This window comes from Poecilia reticulata, chromosome 8 (genome assembly GCF_904066995.2).
Source record: "Poecilia reticulata chromosome 8, P_reticulata-male-v2, whole genome shotgun sequence".
In the NCBI taxonomy this organism is placed as follows: Eukaryota; Metazoa; Chordata; class Actinopteri; order Cyprinodontiformes; family Poeciliidae; genus Poecilia; species Poecilia reticulata.
This window is the reverse complement of record NC_088837.1, coordinates 14,850,333-14,870,697: the sequence shown is the minus strand read 5'-3', so window position 1 is coordinate 14,870,697 and position 20,365 is coordinate 14,850,333. Positions and strand designations below refer to the sequence as shown.

At 38.2% G+C, this 20,365-nt stretch overlaps 2 protein-coding genes across 6 annotated transcripts; both read right to left on the bottom strand.

The window, feature by feature from the left end:
- LOC145552554 (cytochrome P450 2K4-like) lies at positions 1-12,384 on the bottom strand. 5 transcript variants are annotated; one of them, XM_081610038.1, is made up of 10 exons: positions 12,133-12,258; positions 7,061-7,157; positions 6,801-6,963; positions 5,648-5,797; positions 5,333-5,493; positions 4,120-4,299; positions 3,901-4,042; positions 2,930-3,114; positions 2,696-2,837; positions 363-973 (listed from the first exon to the last, which is right to left on the bottom strand). In XM_081610038.1, the coding sequence occupies exons 4-10, from the start codon at positions 5,760-5,762 to the stop codon at positions 786-788; spliced, it is 1,113 nt and encodes a 370-aa protein (XP_081466164.1). In that variant the 5' UTR covers positions 5,763-5,797; positions 6,801-6,963; positions 7,061-7,157; positions 12,133-12,258; the 3' UTR covers positions 363-785. The 5 variants fall into 5 exon arrangements, with proteins under 5 accessions (XP_081466165.1, XP_081466166.1, XP_081466164.1 ...); XM_081610037.1 differs by lacking the exon at positions 12,133-12,258 and adding an exon at positions 10,543-11,408; XM_081610039.1 differs by lacking the exons at positions 6,801-6,963; positions 7,061-7,157 and adding an exon at positions 11,886-12,048 and having other exon boundaries at positions 1-973; positions 12,133-12,384.
- A 2,834-nt stretch (positions 12,385-15,218) lies between these two features.
- LOC103461546 (cytochrome P450 2K4-like) lies at positions 15,219-20,332 on the bottom strand. Its single transcript, XM_081610043.1, has 9 exons — positions 19,138-20,332; positions 18,891-19,053; positions 18,644-18,793; positions 18,360-18,520; positions 17,688-17,867; positions 17,469-17,610; positions 15,762-15,946; positions 15,528-15,669; positions 15,219-15,420 (listed from the first exon to the last, which is right to left on the bottom strand). Exons 1-7 carry the CDS (start codon positions 19,345-19,347, stop codon positions 15,906-15,908), a joined length of 1,047 nt encoding a protein of 348 aa, XP_081466169.1. The 5' UTR covers positions 19,348-20,332; the 3' UTR covers positions 15,219-15,420; positions 15,528-15,669; positions 15,762-15,905.
- Positions 20,333-20,365: the final 33 nt, after the last annotated feature.

Genomic DNA, 20,365 nt, shown 5'->3' with positions numbered 1-20,365 from the left:
TGTTGAATTTTTTAAAAAAATTTCAGGACAAGCTATCCCCAATACTTGATGTGGTATACAAGGAGCCATTACAAAAGGGCAGTCTCCCCCATACTTTAACACAAGCCTCTATTTGTCTCCTCTTAAAAAAGGATAAAGATCCAAATCTTTGTAGCTCATACAGACCTCTTTCTTTAATAAATGTAGATGCTAAGATCCTTGCTAAGGCTTTTGCTAGCAAATACTTTGGGCAACAGCGTCATCTAGGCTTCCAAATTAAACAAACTCTTCCATCTTAAACTTAGAGAAATAAACATGTTCACATCTCTTGAGGTTTTATCCAATGAAAGCACAACAGAAATGGCTCAAGTTTTAATGCAGAATGTGAACAAAAATTACATGTAATAAAAAACTTAAGTCAGCTGTAATTTATGAATGTAAATGACTGTTAGTGTCGATGACACACTTACAGGACAGCAGCAGTTGTGGCTTTCAATGAATACTAGTAGCTGTCATTTGTATTAGTATTATAGATTAACCACACAGATAGATTTTCAAGCCTTTACTTCTGTGAGAATTTTTCTGCTTAGAACTAATAAGTACATAATTTAAAATTAAAATACCATATTAAATCAACATAAAACATTTGTAATAGACAGGTGGGCTTAATCAAAAATATGTTTAATACCAGATTAAAGACTATTTTAAAAAGGTACATTGAATCAGAAAAAAATAGCTTCAGGGGAACTAAGATATTTTAAATTATTTATTATGACTGGAAAAACGTCAATATTTTCCTTCATTCTTCACTGCCGACTGAGAGCACAGAGCTCATGAGGAGAAGGAGAGAAGATGAATCCCACTGCTGGAGACAGATCCAGATCATCTTCAGAAACTCCAGGCGGAGGCATGAAACGAAAATGTTGAAGGAGTGAAGTGAAGAAGAGGAAAATCTCCATCCTTGCCAGACTCTCTCCAAGACACACCCTGCGACCTTCAAGAAAAAAAAAATTAACGTAAATTTACAGTGGGCAGAACAAGTATTTGATACACTGTTGATTTTTCAGGTTTTCCCACTTGCAAAGCTTGTAGAAGACTGTAATTTTTATCATAGGTACTCTTCAACTGTGAGTGATGGAATCTAAAACAAAAATTCATAAAAATACAATGTATGATTTTTAAATAATTAATTTCCATTTTATTGTGTGAAATAAGTATTTGATACACCAGAAAAAAGAAACTTTATATTTGGTACAGAAACTTTTGTTTGCAATTACAGAGATCAGACGTTTCCTGTAGTTCTTGACCAGGTTTGCACACACTGCAGCAGGGATTTTGGCCCACTCCTCCATACAGATCTCCAGAGCCTTCAGGTTTCGGGGCTGTCGCTGGGCCACATGGACTTTAAGCTCCCTCCAAAGATTTTCTATTGGATTCAGGTCTGGAGACTGGCCAGGCCACTCCAGGACCTTAAGATGTTTCCTACGGAGCAACTCTTTAGTTGCCCTGGCTGTGTGTTTTGGGTCGTTATCATGCAGGAAGACCCAGCCACGACCCATCTTCAGTGCTCTTACTGAGGGAAGGAGGTTGTTGGCCAAAATCTCACAATACATGGTCCCATCCATCCTTCCCACAATATGGTGCAGTCGTCCTGTCCCCTTTGCAGAAAAGCATCCCCAAAGAATAATGTTTCCACTGCCATGCTTCACGGTTGGGATGGTGTTCTTGGGGTTGTACTCATCATTCTTCTTCCTCCAAACATGACGAGTGGAGTTTAAACTAAAAAGTTCTATTTTTGCCTCATCAGACCACATGACCTTCTCCCATTCCTCCTCTGGATCATTCAGATGGTCATTTGCAAACATCAGACGGGCTTTGACATGTGTTGGCTTGAGGAAGGGCACCTCCTGCAGTGCACCTTGCGTGCACTGCAGGATTTTAATCCTTGACGGCGTAGAGTGTTACCGATTGTTTTCTTTGAGACTGTGGTCCCATCTCTATTCAGGTCATTGACCAGGTCGTGCCATGTAGTTCTGGGCTCATTCCTCACTTTCCTCAAGATTAATGATGCTCCATGAGGTGAGATCTTGCATGGTGCCCCAGACCGAGGGAGATTTTCCGTTATTTTGTATTTCTTCCATTTTCTAATAATTGCACCAACTGTTGTTGCCTTCTCACCAAGCTGCTTGCCTATTGTACTGTTGCCCATCCCAGCCTTGTGCAGGTCTACAATTTTATCCCTGATGTCCTTACACAGCTCTCTGGTCTTGGGCATTGTGGAGATGCTGGAGTCTGATTGATTGAGTGTGTGGACAGGTGTCTTTTATACAGGTAACGAGTTCAAACAGGTGCAGTTAATACAGGTAACGAGTGGAGAACAGGAGGGCTTCTTAAAGAAAAACTAACATGTCTGTGAGAGCCAAAATTCTTACTGGTTGATAGATGATCAAATACTTATTTCACACAATGAAATGGAAATTAATTATTTAAAAATCATACATTGTATTTTTATGGATTTTTGTTTTAGATTCCATCACTCACAGTTGAAGAGTACCTATGATAAAAATTACAGTCTTCTACAAGCTTTGCAAGTGGGAAAACCTGAAAAATCAACAGTGTATCAAATACTTGTTCTCCCCACTGTAACATATTTTAATCCAGCAATGTCTGATAGAATGTATCTGATTAAAACAAAAAAAAGACAGAGTTGTTCTACCTGCAGAAAATGGTAGAAAGGCATCTCTCTTGATAAATCTTCCCTCCTTGTCCAAAAAGTGAGAAGGGTTGAAGGTGTGAGGGCTCTCCCATTCACTCTCATCATTCAGAACAGATGCAAGGAGGGGAATCACAGTAGTTCCCTGAAGACAAAAGTATGAGCAGGATCATCATTAATCTGTAATCTGGAAGATATTGTTTGTTGGAATCCTAGAAATATTTCCCACTTGCTCACCTCTTTAATGAAGTATCCCTGAAAGGTAACATCTTGACTGGTTTTGTGTGGGGCCGACAAAGGAGTAATGTTACTGAACCGCTGTATCTCGTGGATGACAGCATCCGTGTACGGCAGATTTTTACGGTCTTCCACATGAACCTCTCGGCTTCCAACCACCCTGGTCAGCTCCTCCTGAACCTGGTCTGCAGTAAACAAGAAGGAAATGATCAACAGTTCTCCCTATGTGGATCACAGTCACCTCAATGACAATGCAAAATGCACAGTTTAACCAAACCTAATGGTTAACAGTTTCTCTTTGTATAATACCAGAGTTGATGGAAATCTCTAAACCTTGTATTTGTCTTTAAGTCTTAAGTCAAAATGTTAAACCAAAATAAGAACCTAACGTTAAAGTTTATGTGAAGCTTTGTTTTTCCTCTTAGCAGATCAATCATTAAAGCTCTGTGAACTTTACTGAAGGCCAAGCTCAATTTGAATGTTGGCCCCTGCAAAGGTAAACTAGGAAATTATTTGCTCCGACCAGGATTTAAAGGATACAATGTTTTTCATGTAGAGATCATTTCTGCTCATGTCGATTCAAAACATCCAAATAATCAATATACATCTTAAAATAAGGACTATGTCACTTTGTGGAGTTTTATCACATTAATCGTTATAAACATCCATTGCCAATATCTGAAACAGGTCGTAGCTTTAATACAACTGTCCTGCCTTCAAAATGTAACATATCAACACTTGTTAAAAATCTATTGCTGAAAATAGAAAGAAAAAAATTAAAGATGTCATTGTATCTTTTTACCCTGAATTTAATAAAATATAAAAATAAAAAATAAGGGTTGTGAATGTTTTGGCAAGGCACTATAGCACTACTAGAACTGACACTGTAACATTTAAACGTAGAAACATGCTGAAAATCATGTTTTCTAGATGTAGATAAACCATCCCAGATATGTTGTCCTCTTTCTTACCCTGAATGTGTGGAAACTTTGCCATGAGCAGCAAACCCCACCTCAGAGATGCAGCTGTGGTGTCGGTTCCAGCAGCAAACAGGTTTACCACTGTATATAACAGGTTCTCCTCAGTGAACTGAGTGTCTTTGACACAAGAGTCCTGGAAGGAAAATATACATGAGACAAATGTGTTTGGTGTTGCCATTATTCTTTAAAAATAGATTTATGTTGCCTTGCCTCTTCTTTCTGCTTTCGAATCAGAAAACAGTCCACCAGTCCTCTGCATGTCTGAGGGTTTAGTGTCACCTTCAGTTTCTGCATTAAATCCTTCACATCTCTGATTGTCATTTCAGCGTTTTTTAAAATCACCTGACGGTTTTTTATCCATCTGACCAGCCGAGGAAACGTATTGTAGAGCTTTAAATTAAGAAAAACACATTTTTTTAAAAATCAATATTAATTAAGTTAATTTAAAAGAGTCAAAATGAACTTGAGCAAAGTCTTGTTGGAAAGCAGCTTTAAGAGGTCTATATGCTAAATGTGGTGGAACATTAATATCAGCAACAATATCCATCCATCCATCTTCTTACACCCTTGTCCCTCAGTGGGGTCAGGAGGGTTGCTGGTGCCTATCTCCAGCTAACGTTCCGGGCAAGAGGCGGGTTCATCCTGGAAAGGTCGCCAGTCTGTCGCGGGGCAGCACAGAGACACACAGGACAAACAACCATGCACACACACTCACACCAAGGGGCAATTTGGAGAAGCCAATTAACCTGACAGTCATGTTTTTGGACTGTGGGAGGAAACCGGAGTACCCGGAGAAAACCCACGCATGCACAGGGAGAACATGCAAACTCCATGCAGAAAGACTGGGGCCGGGAATTGAACCCAGAACCTTCTTGTTGCAAGGCAACAGCTCTACCAACTGCGCCACTGTGCAGCACATCAGCAACAATAACAACTTCTTATTGGCAGCAAGACCCTGCAGTGATACACAGCAAGGACAGGTAGTTAATTTACAGATGGATGGAGCTAAATAAAGGACGATCCTTGAAGAAGACTTATTAGAGATAAATAGAAAAAATGTAAAATTTGTACATGTGAAAACATTTTAAAACTATATATCTGCTCATTCTTACACCTCACATTTTGTGCACCATATTGTGTTGGTCTTTCACATAAAACCCCAAGAAACAAAACAAAATCAAGGATGTGATTGTAAAATCACAAAATCCAAAATTTGTCTTTTATGGGAATTTAGTTTTAAACTTTGGGGTATTTTTATGCATGTAAAATATTTGCATCTGTAAGCTCAGTGTTTGGACTTCAGACAATAATTTAAATCTCTGGCTTTCATGCAAATAACATTCATCAATAAACTCTGCTAAAGTCTCTCTTTGACTCCTAGTGTATCATTTACAAAGTTGCTTAAGTGAAACATTAAGCTCACCTGAATTCCTGCAGTGCCAAACAGACTCGTATTCTCATTGACCCGACTAACCAGGTTTCTGAATCGAGGATCATCGTATTCAAATCTGCTTCCAAACACAATGGAGGAGATGATGTTGGATGTTGCATTATTTGTTGGACGGGATGTGTTAAATGGTTTCCCTGTGGAGCAAGAGAGTTACTGTTTTATCTTGTCTGCTATTAAAATGTAACTTACAAAAGGAATATGAATCAGTACACCACAACAATGATTAAACCATATGAGTGAAGAATTTTATGTGTCTATTTCTTAGATAAACACAGCATCATGTTATACCTTTATAACTCTCAAACACTTGAATGAGGTGTCCACACTCCTCTAAGATTTTCTCCTCTGCAACTCTCTTCCCCATCCCAAAGTCTCTGAGGGTGTCGATGGCAAAACGACGCATCTCTTTCCATGTTTCTCCATTTGAAAACAGGATTCCTTATACAGTACACAGAAATAAAAATCAATTTGTGATTGTAAATCATGCATTTGCAAGTACAATGATTGTTAAGAAAATTATAAAACAACCTTTATGAGTACTGTGCTTTGGAAAAGTATTCATACCTCTTAGACTTTTCAATGTGTTGTAAAGTTACAGAAACAAATTTCAGACTATTTATCTACTTTGGCTTTGATTGAGGTCTTTTTACAGTGACACACTGTAATGAAATCAACTGCAGCCAATGTCTTTCAGAAGTTATGTAATTATTAAGATTAGAAGAAGCTGTCTAATGGTGTGTATTTTTTTTATTCTAAATTTTTTCAGTTTAAATACAGCCTCAGAGGTTGGTTAGAGAACATTAGCGGACAAACAGCATCACAAATACAAAAGAACACATTACAGACATAAAGTTGTGATGAAGATTTGTAGCTTAGGATATTTGTATCCCAAACTACAAATATCTCACAGATAACTGTTGAATTGTCTAAAAAAATGTGTGGAGTTTGGAAGATCTGCTACAAAATATGGCCACCCACCTTAAATAAATGTAATTTAAACACCGGAGGAGGTGCAAAGATTGACAACTCATTTGAGAAAATCAGTTTACGGAGACATGCAGGAGGGTCACTAAAAAAAGTCACTGTGAAAAGAAAGTCACTGACTTCCATTGAGAATCTTTAGCACAGCTTCAAAATTGATGTTTACTGACAGAGTCTGACTGAGCTTCAGCTATTTTGCAGAAATTTCTGTTCAGTTTCTAGATGTTTAACACTGGTAACTGCATCCCGAAAAACCCTGATTAAAAATGGATGACAACATTAGCAGATTTTTATTTGTTGAAAAAACAGAATTATTCATCTGTTTCCAAATTATGCACTGTTTTCTTTAGTCTCACATAAAATTACAATGAAATTCCATGAAGTGGTTGTACTGTGAGAAGAAGTTTCAGTACTGTCCATACTGTTACAAAGCTTGTTATATGTTAATTTCTTATCTTACCATGTCCTTTGTATATATCATCAAATATAGGTGCGATTTCTCTTTCTCCAAACTCGTCTGCATAGCTGACCAGAGCCTCTCTGACTGCCCTGTACCCGGCGAGAACAACCACTCTTTTTGGCCCAAGATAAATAGTAAACACAGACCCATGTTTCTTGGAAAGCTGAGTGGATGAAAACAGGAGAAGAAAATGAAACAGAGATCAAACAGGCTTATACATGTTGCAGAAATATTACATAGTAGCTTTAGTCAGAGCCCACCTCACACAGTGTTTTGTAGGGTCTCTGGAGATCAAGCTGCAGCAGGTTGCCAAGCAGAGGCAGAGGCTTCGGTCCTGGAGGTTCTTTACCCGTTTTTCTGGAGGAAGAACCAACAGTCACCAAATAAAGGACAATCAAAAGGAGACCTACTCCAAGTACAGTGGTAGGACTGGAGAAAAAGAAACCAAAATCCTTCAAAGTCTCCATGCCATCAGCTGCTTACAATCTCCTGGTCTGAATTTACAGCTCAGACAGAGAGGACTTTATGTTCCTGTGGGAGTGTTGCTTCAACTATATGTTGGCTCTGCATTGGCCACACCTACTTAACCTATGTGCATCACTTAAGGCAGTGGTTCAGGCAGTGGTTCCCAAAGTGTGGGGCATGCCCCCTAGGTGGGACGCAGTGTCATCGCGCGATGAATGAAGGGGGACAAAAACCTCTCAGGTTTATGTTTTAACCCCATTTCCATGCCCGGTGGCATGGGCGGACATTGGCCGACCACAAAGTCAGCTGTGTGCCCCTGAATCTGACAGAACTGAATCTGTCATGTTTCCTCTACAGTTGTACTAGCAAATAATTTTATGTTTGTTTCATGAATTGAATCAGATAGTCACAAGATACATAGATTATTCATAAAATGTCATTGTGAGATGCATGTGGTGCAGTAATAAAAGAATGTGAAACGGACTTCAGGGTTACAGTGGTAAATCATATATTTATTATTTAAAAGGGGAGCGGGTTGGAGTCCCCCCACTGGAGTTTTTTTTTTTTCCTGCCAATTCGAAGGGTAGAAGTTTGACTTGGCGAGAAACTTAATGGTTTTTTTTATTGTTTATTCAATGTTGCATAACTCTGTAATTTTGTGTTTATTGATGTAAAGCACTTTGAAATGCCTTGCTGCTGAAATGTGCTATGCAAATAAAATTAGATTGATTGATTTAATTTGAACGAAGATCTTATTTCACTTTCAGCAAAAGTTTGGGGAAAACTGTTAGAGATTGTTTGGTATTATCATTTTGTTATTACTGTGGTTCATATTCAGTCTAATATTCAGTTTAAAGTGTTCTCTTTCTTCTATGTGATCTGGAGGCCCCATCTGCCTGTGTCTTCATGTGAAACAGTTAACTGTGTGTTTCTCAGACCTCAAATTACGTTTCCACAGGTGCCTTCTTATCAACCGGAATACTCCCTATTTTAGAAACTGCCTGTGTGCAGTCATAAATTATCTCTGTTGTCTTCTTTAGCTATCCTCCCTGTTTCTGCTTTAATAAAAGACAAGCTGTAACCAAATGACTTCAGAACGCTCAGTGAACGGCTTGGAGGAGCAGTTTGCTGAGTCTTCTCCTTTTGCAAAAGCTTGGTCATAAAATTCATATACGTTGTCTTTGGTTCTTTTAATGAAGGTTCGAGAAAAATACCCATCAAAAACTAATATTAACTTTTACCTCAAGTAAAGTGAAACAAGTAACAACAGTTATGAAGATGTAATTAAGTGTCATTAATAACTTTTACCGCAAGTAAAGTGACACAAGTAACAACAGTTATGATGAAGTCATTAAGTGTCATTACAGTGCCATTAATATTAACATTTACCTCAAGTAGAGTGAAATAAGTAGCAACAATTATGAAGATGTCATTAAGTGTCATTAATATTAGCTCTTACGTCAAGCAAAGTGAAACAAGTAACAGTTATGACAAAGTCATTAAGTGTCATTACAGTGTCATTAATATTAACTTTTACCTCAAGTAAAGTGAAACAAGTAGCAACAATTATGAAGATGTCATTAAGTGTCATTAATATTAGCTCTTACCTCAAGTAAAGTGAAACAAATAACAACAGTTATGAAGATGTCATTAAGTGTCATTACAGTGTCATTAATATTAACTTTTAGTGCAAGTAAACTGAAACAAGTAGCGAGTTATGACGAAGTCATTAAGTGTCATTAATATTAACTTTTACCTCAAGTAAAGTGAAACAAGTAGCAACAATTATGAAGATGTCATTAAGTGTCATTACTATTAGCTCTTATGTCAAGTAAAGTGAAACAAGTAACAGTCATGACGAAGTAATTAAGTGTCATTACGGTGTCATTAATATTAACTTTTACCTCAAGTAAAGTTAAACAAGTAACAACAGTTATGAAGAAGTCATTAAGTGTCATTACAGTGTCATTAATATTACCTTTTACCTCAAGTAAAGTGAAACAAGTAGCAACAATTATGAAGATGTCAGTAAGTGTCATTAATATTAGTTCTTACCTCAAGTAAAGTGAAACAAGTAACAACAGTTATGAAGATGTCATTAAGTGTCATTACAGTGTCATTAATAACTTTTACCGCAAGTGAAACAAGTAACAACAGTTATGACAAAGTCATTAAGTGTCATTACAGTGTCATTAATATTAACTTTTACCTCAAGTAAATTGAAACAAGTAGCAACAGTTATGAAGATGTAATTTAGTATCACAGTGTCAAACGCTATGCTAACAGTCATTGATATTAAGTTTTACCTCAAATGAAGTTAAACATACTGGACTACTTATAACTAGAGGTGTGCCGATCGATCGGCCACCGATCATAATCGGCCGATTGCCATGAAAAAGTGTATGATCGGTGATCGCTGATCACGGTCACTTGTTGCCGATCACCCAAACCGATCACCTGCATCTCATTTTGCAGCCTGCCTGTGCAGCTGGTCTCCTCTTTCCTTCACACTGAGCAAACGCGCAGCAACAAATCCTAAGCGATGTGGAACTATAATGCACTGAGTGACTGGGGAACTTTGCCTGTTGCGGCGGAAAATTTAAGCACGTAGGGTGAAGCAGGTCAAATTGCATCAACACGACGAATCTAATATGGCATAAAAACAATGCCATACTTGAGGAGTTTGGCTATATCGAGGCTCACTGCAGTAAAAAAGACATATGGAGGATCAGACAGCAGGTAAAGCAGCACACAGCTACAAACACTCACCCGGAACTAGCAGTAATCAGCTAGCCACCATGCTATCAGGAAGTTTTCATTCAGTAACTCTGGATTGTTTATTGTAATGGAACCTGTATTTGCCTTTGAATGTTAAGTTTTATACTTGAATTTTTTTGGCAATGTTGAGAGGTTTTATTTTGGCTCTTTGCATTATTTAGCCTCTTCAGAGCCTTCATATGTTATCAGTCTGTTAAAGATAGTATTACCGATAGCAGTACAATTTGCAGAATGCCTGTTTTGTTTAGTTTTCTTCTTGGAAAAAGTTATTAAAAACAAGTTTTTGTCTAAATTAAGGTGAATTCATGGTTCCTTTTTCCACATAATGTAACCGGTAGTGTTTATGATAAACAATAATAATAATAATTAAGTGATCGGTATCGGTGATCGGCCCTCATGGGTGATCGGTATCGGTATCAGCATCGGCATCGGCAGGAAAAAAACCTGATCAGCACATCTCTACTTTGTACATTGGAATAAAACAAAACATGGAACTTACCTTGTTACAACAAGCTCCAGACAAGACGCCATACTGCTGCCTCTGCTCCTCAGGCAAACATGATAATTTAACTTTACAACATAGACATGCCCGCAAAAGCGGAGCTAACAAGTTTCACCACCACAGAGAGCGACTATGTCATTTTGAAGTCCATCTGACATGAAGTACAACAAACCAAGAGAAGAACAGAAACAAGAGTCTAGTGGTCACTAATGATGAAACAACACAAATTCAAAACATGTTAACGTTCCGTAGCTCTAGCTAGTTTGCCATTTGTTGCCAAGTGACTGATGATAACGTTGGTGACAAGCTTTACCCAGAATGCACCCAATTAATTTGTAGTTTTGTGTGTCATAAAGTCAAATATAAGAGTGAAAATAAAGCCAGTCATGTGGCACAACATTTTATTCAATATTTTACACCCACTTTGTCACTAAAATCAGTCAGTCTGGTAATGTTTTTAGCAACAATGAGTCAATAATGGAGCAGCCTACTATATAAGCTATCTAAATCAACACCAGACTGAGTGTTGGGTTAGAAATCAACACTGGACTGGACTAACTCTTTGGAACTCCTTAGGAAAACTAACACTCACCAACACTCAAGTTGTTGAATTAACACTGTATTTTGTTGAATTAACACTGTATTTTTAATATTCCACACTTGCACTGGAAATCAGACACTTCTGAATTTGCTGTGTAGACATCTTGCTGTAAAACTTTAGGATTGATTAAATTAAGAAAATTAAGACTAAACAACATGGCAGAGCAATATAATATTACTACATAATGCTAATTTTTAAAGTTTAATCAGTAATACTTTTAGAACAAATTTATTTCAGATCATTATTTCTTGGTTATTGACAAGTTGTCATAACGAAGACAATTTTGTCTAGGTTAATGACAAGTTGTCATAACGAAGACATTTTTGTCTAGGTTAATGACAAGTTGTCATAATGAAGACATTTTTGGCAAGGTTAATGACAAGTTGTCATAACAAAGACATTTTGAATAATGTCAACTTTGTATTAAAAGTGTCATGATTTACCGAATGACACTTTATGACAACAGTCATAAATATTCATGAAGACTTATTGATGTTCATGACAGGTGTTACGTCATGTTTATGACAGTGTCATGACAGTCTTATTCACCCCCCTTCAAATAAAGTGGTACCGTTTTTTTCTACTTCCCAATTCTTGCACTATTTTATAGTTGATCTGTCACATAAAATCCATATAATATATTGAAGTCAGTGGTTGTAATGAGAGAAAAGTGAAAATGTCTAAGAGTTGTTTATTAGTACTTTTGGAAAGATTTGTAATAATCTACTTCTGGACATACCACTATGCTGTGTTACATCCGCAAATATTGGTGTGATTTCTCTTTCTCCAAACTCGTCTGCATAGCCGACCAGAGCCTCTCTGACTGTCCTGTACCCGGCTAGGACAACCACCTTTTTTGGTCCAAAATAAACTGTAAACACAGACCCATATTTCTTGGAAAGCTGAGTGGATGAAAACAGGAGAAATAAATGAAACAGAGGTCAAACAGGTTTCAAGGTTGCTGAACAGTTCAAGTCAGAGCCCACCTCACACAGTGTTTTGTAGGGTCTCTGGAGATCAAGCTGCAGCAGGTTGCCAAGCAGAGGCAGAGGCTTCGGTCCTGGAGGTTCTTTACCCGTTTCTCTGGAGGAAGAATCAACAGAAACAAAATAAAAGATGATCAAAAGGAGACCTACTCCAAGTACAGTGGTAGGACTGGAGAAAAGAAAGAAACCAAAATCCTTCAAAGTCTCCATGCCATCAGCTGCTTACTATCTCCTGGTCTGAATTTCCAGCTAAGACAGAGAGGACTTTATGTTCTTGTAGGATTGTTGTTCTCCTTGGGCCACACCTATTTAACCTTTTTGCATTAACATGACAGTTATCTCAACTTCTGGACTTGGTTTACTCCGCTCCATCCCTGAATCTTTGATGAATAACAAAATATATATATATATAAATAGATTTATACATTTTTCACAAAGGTCTAATGCCAGGAACCTTTTGCCATTAATAAAGAACTGAATCTGTCATGTTTCCTCTACAGTCCTCTACGGACAATCTTTGTAGATTACCATTCAGTGATAAATAGAAATAGATGTAACATTTATATGAAAAAACATTTTAAAACTACCCTATTTTCCGGACTATAAGGTGCACCGGATTATAAGACGCATGCTAAAATATACGGTCAACAAAAAAAAAAGGTAACAGAAACAAAACAGTAAGTTTAGTTGAACTTTATTCGACCATGTTTGGAGGAATTTTTTGGTTTTTAGCACTATGACATGATTAAACTCTCCCCAGGTCAAGCTGACTCACAAACAAGAGGGTTAAGCAACCTGGTAAACTATTTACCAAGTTGCTTAAGTGAGACATTAAGCTTACCTGGATTCCTGCCAAGCCAGATATATCCGAATATTCTCATTGGCTCGACTAACCAAGTCTCTGAATTGAGGATCATCGTATTCAAATCTGCTTCCAAACACAATGGAGGAGATTATGCTGGATGTTGCATTATTTGTTGGACGGGATGTGTTAAATGGTTTCCCTGTGGAGAAAGAGAGTTACTGTTTTATCTTGTCTGCTATTAAAATGTAACTTACAAAAGGAATATGAATTAGTACCATAACAATGATTAAACCATTTCATCTAACACAGCATCATGTTATACCTTTATAACTCTCAAACACTTGAGTGAGGTGTCCACACTCCTCTAAGATTTTATCCTCTGCAACTCTCTTCCCCATCCCAAAGTCTTTGAGGGTGATGAGGGCAAAACGACGCATCTGTCATGAAAAGATCAGGTACAGGTCGCATTATGTAAAAAAAAAATTGGGTCACTTTAGGCTGCAGTGTGAACGCACTCTAATTTCATTCCATTTGGTGTCACTCTTGTTCCACTTTACGCTGTCTTTAGCCAGCGAGCAACGTCTGCGTCATTACCGCCTCTACTTGTCACAACAGCGCGGTGGATGACGAGCAGCCCAGTAGCAGTCTCCTTTCTCCGCGTTTGATAATGGCATTTCTTAATGGGAGAAAGTACCGGAATGGCGACTGCAGGGAAGGTTAACTGGTACCGGACTGGTCCATCCTCCGCCACACTATTGTTACAAGCGTAGTATGCATGAAGTCAGTGTAGCTTAGCCTAGCACCGAATGTCAGCCATGACGAGGAACGGCGGGTGGGACTTCCTTCAGAGGTCCGCTCACCCTGTGGGCCGCGCTAATACAATACTTTCATATTACGGTGAGGGGCACGAGACGTCGTCCTGTGGGCCGCAATTGGTCCGCGGGCCGCGAGAATGAGACCTCTGATTTGTAAGTTGCAAAAGCATAGCGAATTTATATATCGAGATGAAAATCCAGCTAAATTTGCCCACTTCACTGGTCTTAATAATATTGAAGAAATGTTTGAAAATTCAGCAGTTGTCTAAATATGCACACCGATTGCACTTCTCTCATGAGTACAGCTAATGCAACTCACCAGTAGTCTGTTGGAAATTTTTCAATACAGAAAGGCTGCGACACATAACGGTGATTCTTGAGAAGTGGGACAAAATGGGTCTAAACGCCGCCCCCCCCTCCCAAAAAAAAAATATATAAAATATTATTCCTCAAGCTTATGTATTGAAATATGACAAATAATGATTTGGATTTCCAAATCATTATTTGGAAATCCAAGTTGCTTAAGTGAGACATTAAGCAACTTGGATTTGCTTAAGGTGCATGCTTGCATGCACCTTAGCATGCAAGCATGCTAAGGTGCATGCTTACATTTTTAATGTACCTGACCCAGAACTTTATCATCAACATCTGACAAAAATAAATATAAAATAATTTTTTAATGACCACATTAGTGATATTTTTACTCAGTTTTAAAGACAAATGCTTCTCAAAAAACAAAACAAATATTATTTAAAACAAAAAACAATAAGTCCATCTGACGGAGTTGACGCAGAAATGAAGGTGGTGACAAACTAGTGAGTAATAAGAAAAACTTGATACATGTGAAGTAATGCAATTTATGTAAAATACATTAAAATGTATGAACTGCAGTGAAATTTGTCAACACTGTCATTGAAAGAGTTGACAAAATGCCAAACTACCTCAATTTATATGATGTTATTCTGAAGGAGGCCATATTGTAGCTCATCAGTTCCATCAAATCTTTACAGTATACCAAAATTAAGCATTTATTTCACAAAATGTCATCAAATTTTGCAAATTGTCAGTTATGTTGACACATCATGGTTGTGACGAAAAACTTGACTGTTCATGTCGATGGCACACTTACAGGAGTACACAGCAGCGGTTGAGACTTTCTATGGATACTAGTAGCTGTCTTTTGTATTAGTATTATAGATTAACCACACAGATAGATTTTCAAGCCTTTATTTCAGTTAGATGGTGCTATTTTCTTCTTAGAACTAATAAGTACACAATTTAAAATTAAAATACCACATTAGATCAACATAAAATATTTTTTAATAGAAAGGTGGGCTTAATCAAAAATATGTTTAATACCAGATTAAAGACTATTTTAAAAAGGTACCTTGAATCTGGAATAAAAAATACCCTCAGAGGAACTAAGATATTTTAAATTATTTATTATGACTGGAAAAACTTTAATATTTTAATTCATTCTTCACTGCCGACTGAGGGCACAGAGCTCATGAGGAGAAGGAGGGATGGTGAATCCCACTGCTGGAGTCAGATCCAGATCATCTTCAGAAACTCCAGGTGGAGGCATGAAACGAAAACGTTGAAGGAGTGAAGTGAAGAAGAGGAAAATCTCCATCCTTGCTAGACTCTCTCCAAGACACACCCTGCGACCTGCAAGAAAAAAAAATCATTGAACATAAATATAACATATTTTAATCCAACTATGTCTGATAGGATGTATCTGAGTAAAACAAAAAAAAAAGACAGAGTTGTTCTACCTGCAGAAAATGGTAGAAAGGCATCTCTCTTGATAAATCTTCCCTCCTTGTCCAAAAAGTGAGAAGGGTTGAAGGTGTGAGGGCTCTCCCATTCACTCTCATCATTCAGAACAGATGCAAGGAGGGGAATCACAGTAGTTCCCTGAAGACAAAAGTATGAGCAGGATCATCATTAATCTGTAATCTGGAAGATATTGTTTGTTGGAAGCTCAGAAATATATCCCACTTGCTCACCTCTTTAATGAAGTATCCCTGAAAGGTAACATCTTGACTGGTTTTGTGTGGAGCCGACAAAGGAGCAATGTTACTGAACCGCTGTATCTCGTGGACAACAGCATCCGTGTACGGTAGATTTTTACGGTCTTCCACATGAACCTCTCAGCTTCCAACCACCCTGGTCAGCTCCTCCTGAACCTGGTCTGCAGTAAACAAGAAGGAAATGATCAACAGTTCTCCCTCTGTGGATCACAGTGACCTCAATGACAATGGAAAACGCACAGTTTAACCAAACCTAATGGTTAACGTTTTCTCTTTGTATAATACCGGAGTTTATGGAAATCTCTAAACCTTGTATTTGTCTCTAAGTCTTAAGTCAAAATGTTAAACCAAAATAAAAACCTAACGTTAAAGTTTATGTGAAGCTTTGTTTTTCCTCTTTGCAGATCAACCATTAAAGCTCTGTGAACTTTACTGAAGGCCAAGCTCAATTTGAATGTTGGCCCCTGCAAAGGTAAACTAGGAAATTATTTGCTCCGACCAGGATTTAAAGGATACAATGTTTTTCCATGTAGAGATCATTTCTGCTCATGTCAATTCAAAACAACCAAATAATCAATATACATCTTAAAATAAGGACTATGTAACTTTCTGGTGTTTTATCACATTAATCGTCCATCCATCCATCCATTTTCTTCCGCTTATCCGGGGTCGGGTCGCGGGGGCAGCAGCTTCAGAAGGGAGGCCCAGACTTCCCTCTCCCCAGCCACTTCTTCCAGCTCCTCCGGGGGAATCCCAAGGCGTTCCCAGGCCAGCCGAGAGACGTAATCCCTCCAGCGTGTCCTGGGTCTTCCCCGAGGCCTCCTCCCGGTGGGACGTGCCCGGAACACCTCACCAGGGAGGCGTCCAGGAGGCATCCTTACCAGATGCCCGAGCCACCTCAACTGGCTCCTCTCGACGTGGAGGAGCAGCGGCTCTACTCTGAGTCCCTCCCGGATGACCGAGCTTCTCACCCTATCTCTAAGGGAGAGCCCAGCCACCCTGCGGAGGAAACCCATTTCGGCCGCTTGTACCCGTGATCTCGTTCTTTCGGTCATGACCCAAAGCTCATGACCATAGATGAGGGTGGGAACGTAGATCGACCGGTAAATCGAGAGCTTCGCTTTTTGGCTCAGCTCTCTCTTCACCACGACGGACCGGTACAGCGCCTGCTTCACAGTAGACGCTGCCCCAATCCGCCTGTCGATCTCCCGTTCCCTTCTTCCCTCATTCGTGAACAAGATCCCCAGATACTTAAACTCCTCCACTTGAGGCAGGACGACCCCCTGACCCGGAGAAGGCACTCTAAATCAAATTTTATTTTTTATAGTACATTTCAACAGCAAGGCATTTCAAAGTGCTTTACATAATTAAAATAAAACATAAACATCCATTGCCAATATTTCAAACAGGTCGTAGCTTTACTACAATTATCAAAATGTAACATATCAACACTTGTTAAAAATCTATTGCTGAAAATAGAAAGAAAAAAATTATAGATGTCATTGTATCTTTTACCCTGAATTTAATAAAATATAAAAAAATAAATAACGGTTGCGAATGTTTTTTCAAGGCACTATAGCACTACTAGAACTGACACTGTAACATTTAAATGTAGAAACATGCTGAAAATCATGTTTTCTAGATGTAGATAAACCATCCCAGATATGTTCTCCTCTTTCTTACCCTGAATGTGTGGATACTTTGCCATGAGCAGCAAACCCCACCTCAGAGATGCAGCTGTGGTGTCGGTTCCAGCAGCAAACAGGTTTACCACTGTAAATATCAGATTCTCCTCAGTGAACTGAGTGTCTTTGACACAAGAGTCCTGGAAGGAAAATATACATGAGACAAATGTGTTTGGTGTTGCCATTATTCTTTAAAAATAGATTTATGTTGCCTTGCCTCTTCTTTCTGCTTTCGAATCAGAAAACAGTCCACCAGTCCTCTGCATGTCTGAGGGTTTAGTGTCACCTTCAGTTTCTGCATTAAATCCTTCACATCTCTGACTGTCATTTCAGCGTTTTTTAGCATAACCTGACGGCTTTTTATCCATCTGACCAGCCTGGGAAATGTATTGTAGAGCTTGAAATTAAGCACAATATATTTTGAAATATAAAAATGTAATACTAGTTCAATTACTTAAGATTAAAGACAGTTAAAGGACAATCCTGGTAGAATACCATTCAGTGATAAATAGAAATAGATGTAACATTTATATGAGAAAACATTTTAAATCTATATCTGTGCTTATCCTTCCATCACATTTTGTGCACCACGTTGTGTTGGCCTATCACATAAAACCCCAAGAAACAAAATGCAATCAAGGATGCGATTGTAAAATCACAAATTATAAAAATTATTTGAATCCATATTGGGCATTTATGGAATTTAGTTTTAAACTTTGGGGTCTTTTAATACATTTAAAATACTGGGTGGCATAAGTAAACTCAGTGTTTGGACTTCAGACAATAATTTAACAGCCTGGATAATGTTCATCATCGTGATCTACCAAAGTCTCTCTTTGGCTTCCAGTATATTATTTACCAAGTTGCTTAAGTGAGACATTAATCTTACCTGGATTTCTGCCGAGCCAGATATCTTAATATTCTCAGTGACTCGACTAACCAAGTCTCTGAATTGAGGATCATCGTAATCAAATCTGCTTCCGAACACGATGGAGGAGATGATGTTGGATGTTGCATTATTTGTTGGATGGGATGTGTTAAATGGTTTCCCTGTGGAGCAAGAGAGTTACTGTTTTATCTTGTCTGCTATTAAAATGTAACTTACAAAAGGAATATGAATTAGTACCAAAACAATGATTAAACCATTTCAGCTAACACAGCATCATGTTATACCTTTATAACTCTCAAACACTTGAATGAGGTGTCCACACTCCTCTAAGATTTTCTCCTCTGCAACTCTCTTCCTCATCCCAAAGTCTTTGAGAGTGTTGATGGCAAAACGACGCATCTCTTTCCATGTTTCTCCATTTGAAAACAGGATTCCTTATACAGTAAACAGAACTCAGTTAATTTTGAACTTTGCTTCAGTATTTTGTCAAGATACAAAAACAAACATTTCATAATCTACTTCTGGACATACCACAATGTTTTGTTACATCTGCAAATATTGGTGCGATTTCTCTTTCTCCAAACTCGTCTGCATAGCCGACCAGAGCCTCTCTGACTGTCCTGTACCCGGCTAGGACAACCACTTTTTTTGGTCCAAAATAAACTGTAAACACAGACCCATATTTCTTGGAAAGCTGAGTGGATGAAAACAGGAGAAATAAATGAAACAGAGGTCAAACAGGTTTCAATGTTGCTGAACAGTTCAAGTCAGAGCCCACCTCACACAGTGTTTTGTAGGGTCTCTGGAGATCAAGCTGCAGCAGGTTGCCAAGCAGAGGCAGAGGCTTCGGTCCTGGAGGTTCTTTACCCGTTTCTCTGGAGGAAGAATCAACAGAAACAAAATAAAAGATGATCAAAAGGAGACCTACTCCAAGTACAGTGGTAGGACTGGAGAAAAGAAAGAAACCAAAATCCTTCAAAGTCTCCATGCCATCAGCTGCTTACAATCTCCTGGTCTGAATTAACAGCTAAGACAGAGAGGACTTTATGTTCCTGTGGGAGTATCATATGTGTGACTTCACCTATAGGTTGGCTCTGCATTGGCCATGCCCACTCAGTCTTTGTACATCATTTTGCTCAAGATGACAGTGATCTCAACTTCTGCACTTGGTTTACTCCGCTCCATCCCTGAAGCTTTGATGAATAACAAAATATATATAGAAATTGATTTATACTTTTACCACAAAGGTCTAATGCCAGGAACCTTTTGCCATTAATAAAGAACTGAATCTGTCATGTTTCCTCTACGATTGTACAGGCAAATAATTTTATGTTTATTTGTGTTTTTTTGCCCATATGTTCTTCTGTAAATCCTTTAAAGGCTCCTTATGCTAAATTGTTCTTACTTTGCAGGTATTGACATCTTGTCTGTTTGCATTTCCCCTCCCTTCCCTTTCACCTCCTGCCAGCTCATCCTCCCTCATGAACACAACCTTTGTGTCACACAGGCCTCATATTTCAAACAATCTAATTATACCAAGTCACAAAGTATTAGATTTGTCAGTGAAAGAGTTCTTTTATATGTGAGATTTAGTTAATGAAGAGAAAACATTTGTTTGCATTATACCCATTTTAAACTCCCTACTGTATTATAGTGTGGAATTGAGTTAAATGTACTTTCAATGGTTTTTAACATCTATGGTTAGCTTATTTTATTTTTCAGATCTTCTTTCATTCTATCGGGATTTCAGACTAAAACATTGTGTGAGGCATTTTTCATCTGAGGACCTTTTACCCTTGGAACAGCCATTCTGAACGGCAAACATTCACCAACTTTATCAAATGTTTACCCAACATTGTGCAGTTCTAATATAGATGTATGAATTTTTTACGTGGACATGAGACCCTATTAATAAAGATTTCTAAATTATATTCTGCAGTATTTGTTGTTATTTTTAAACAATCATTACCAACGTTATCAGTTTCACATCTGCCTGCAACTAATAC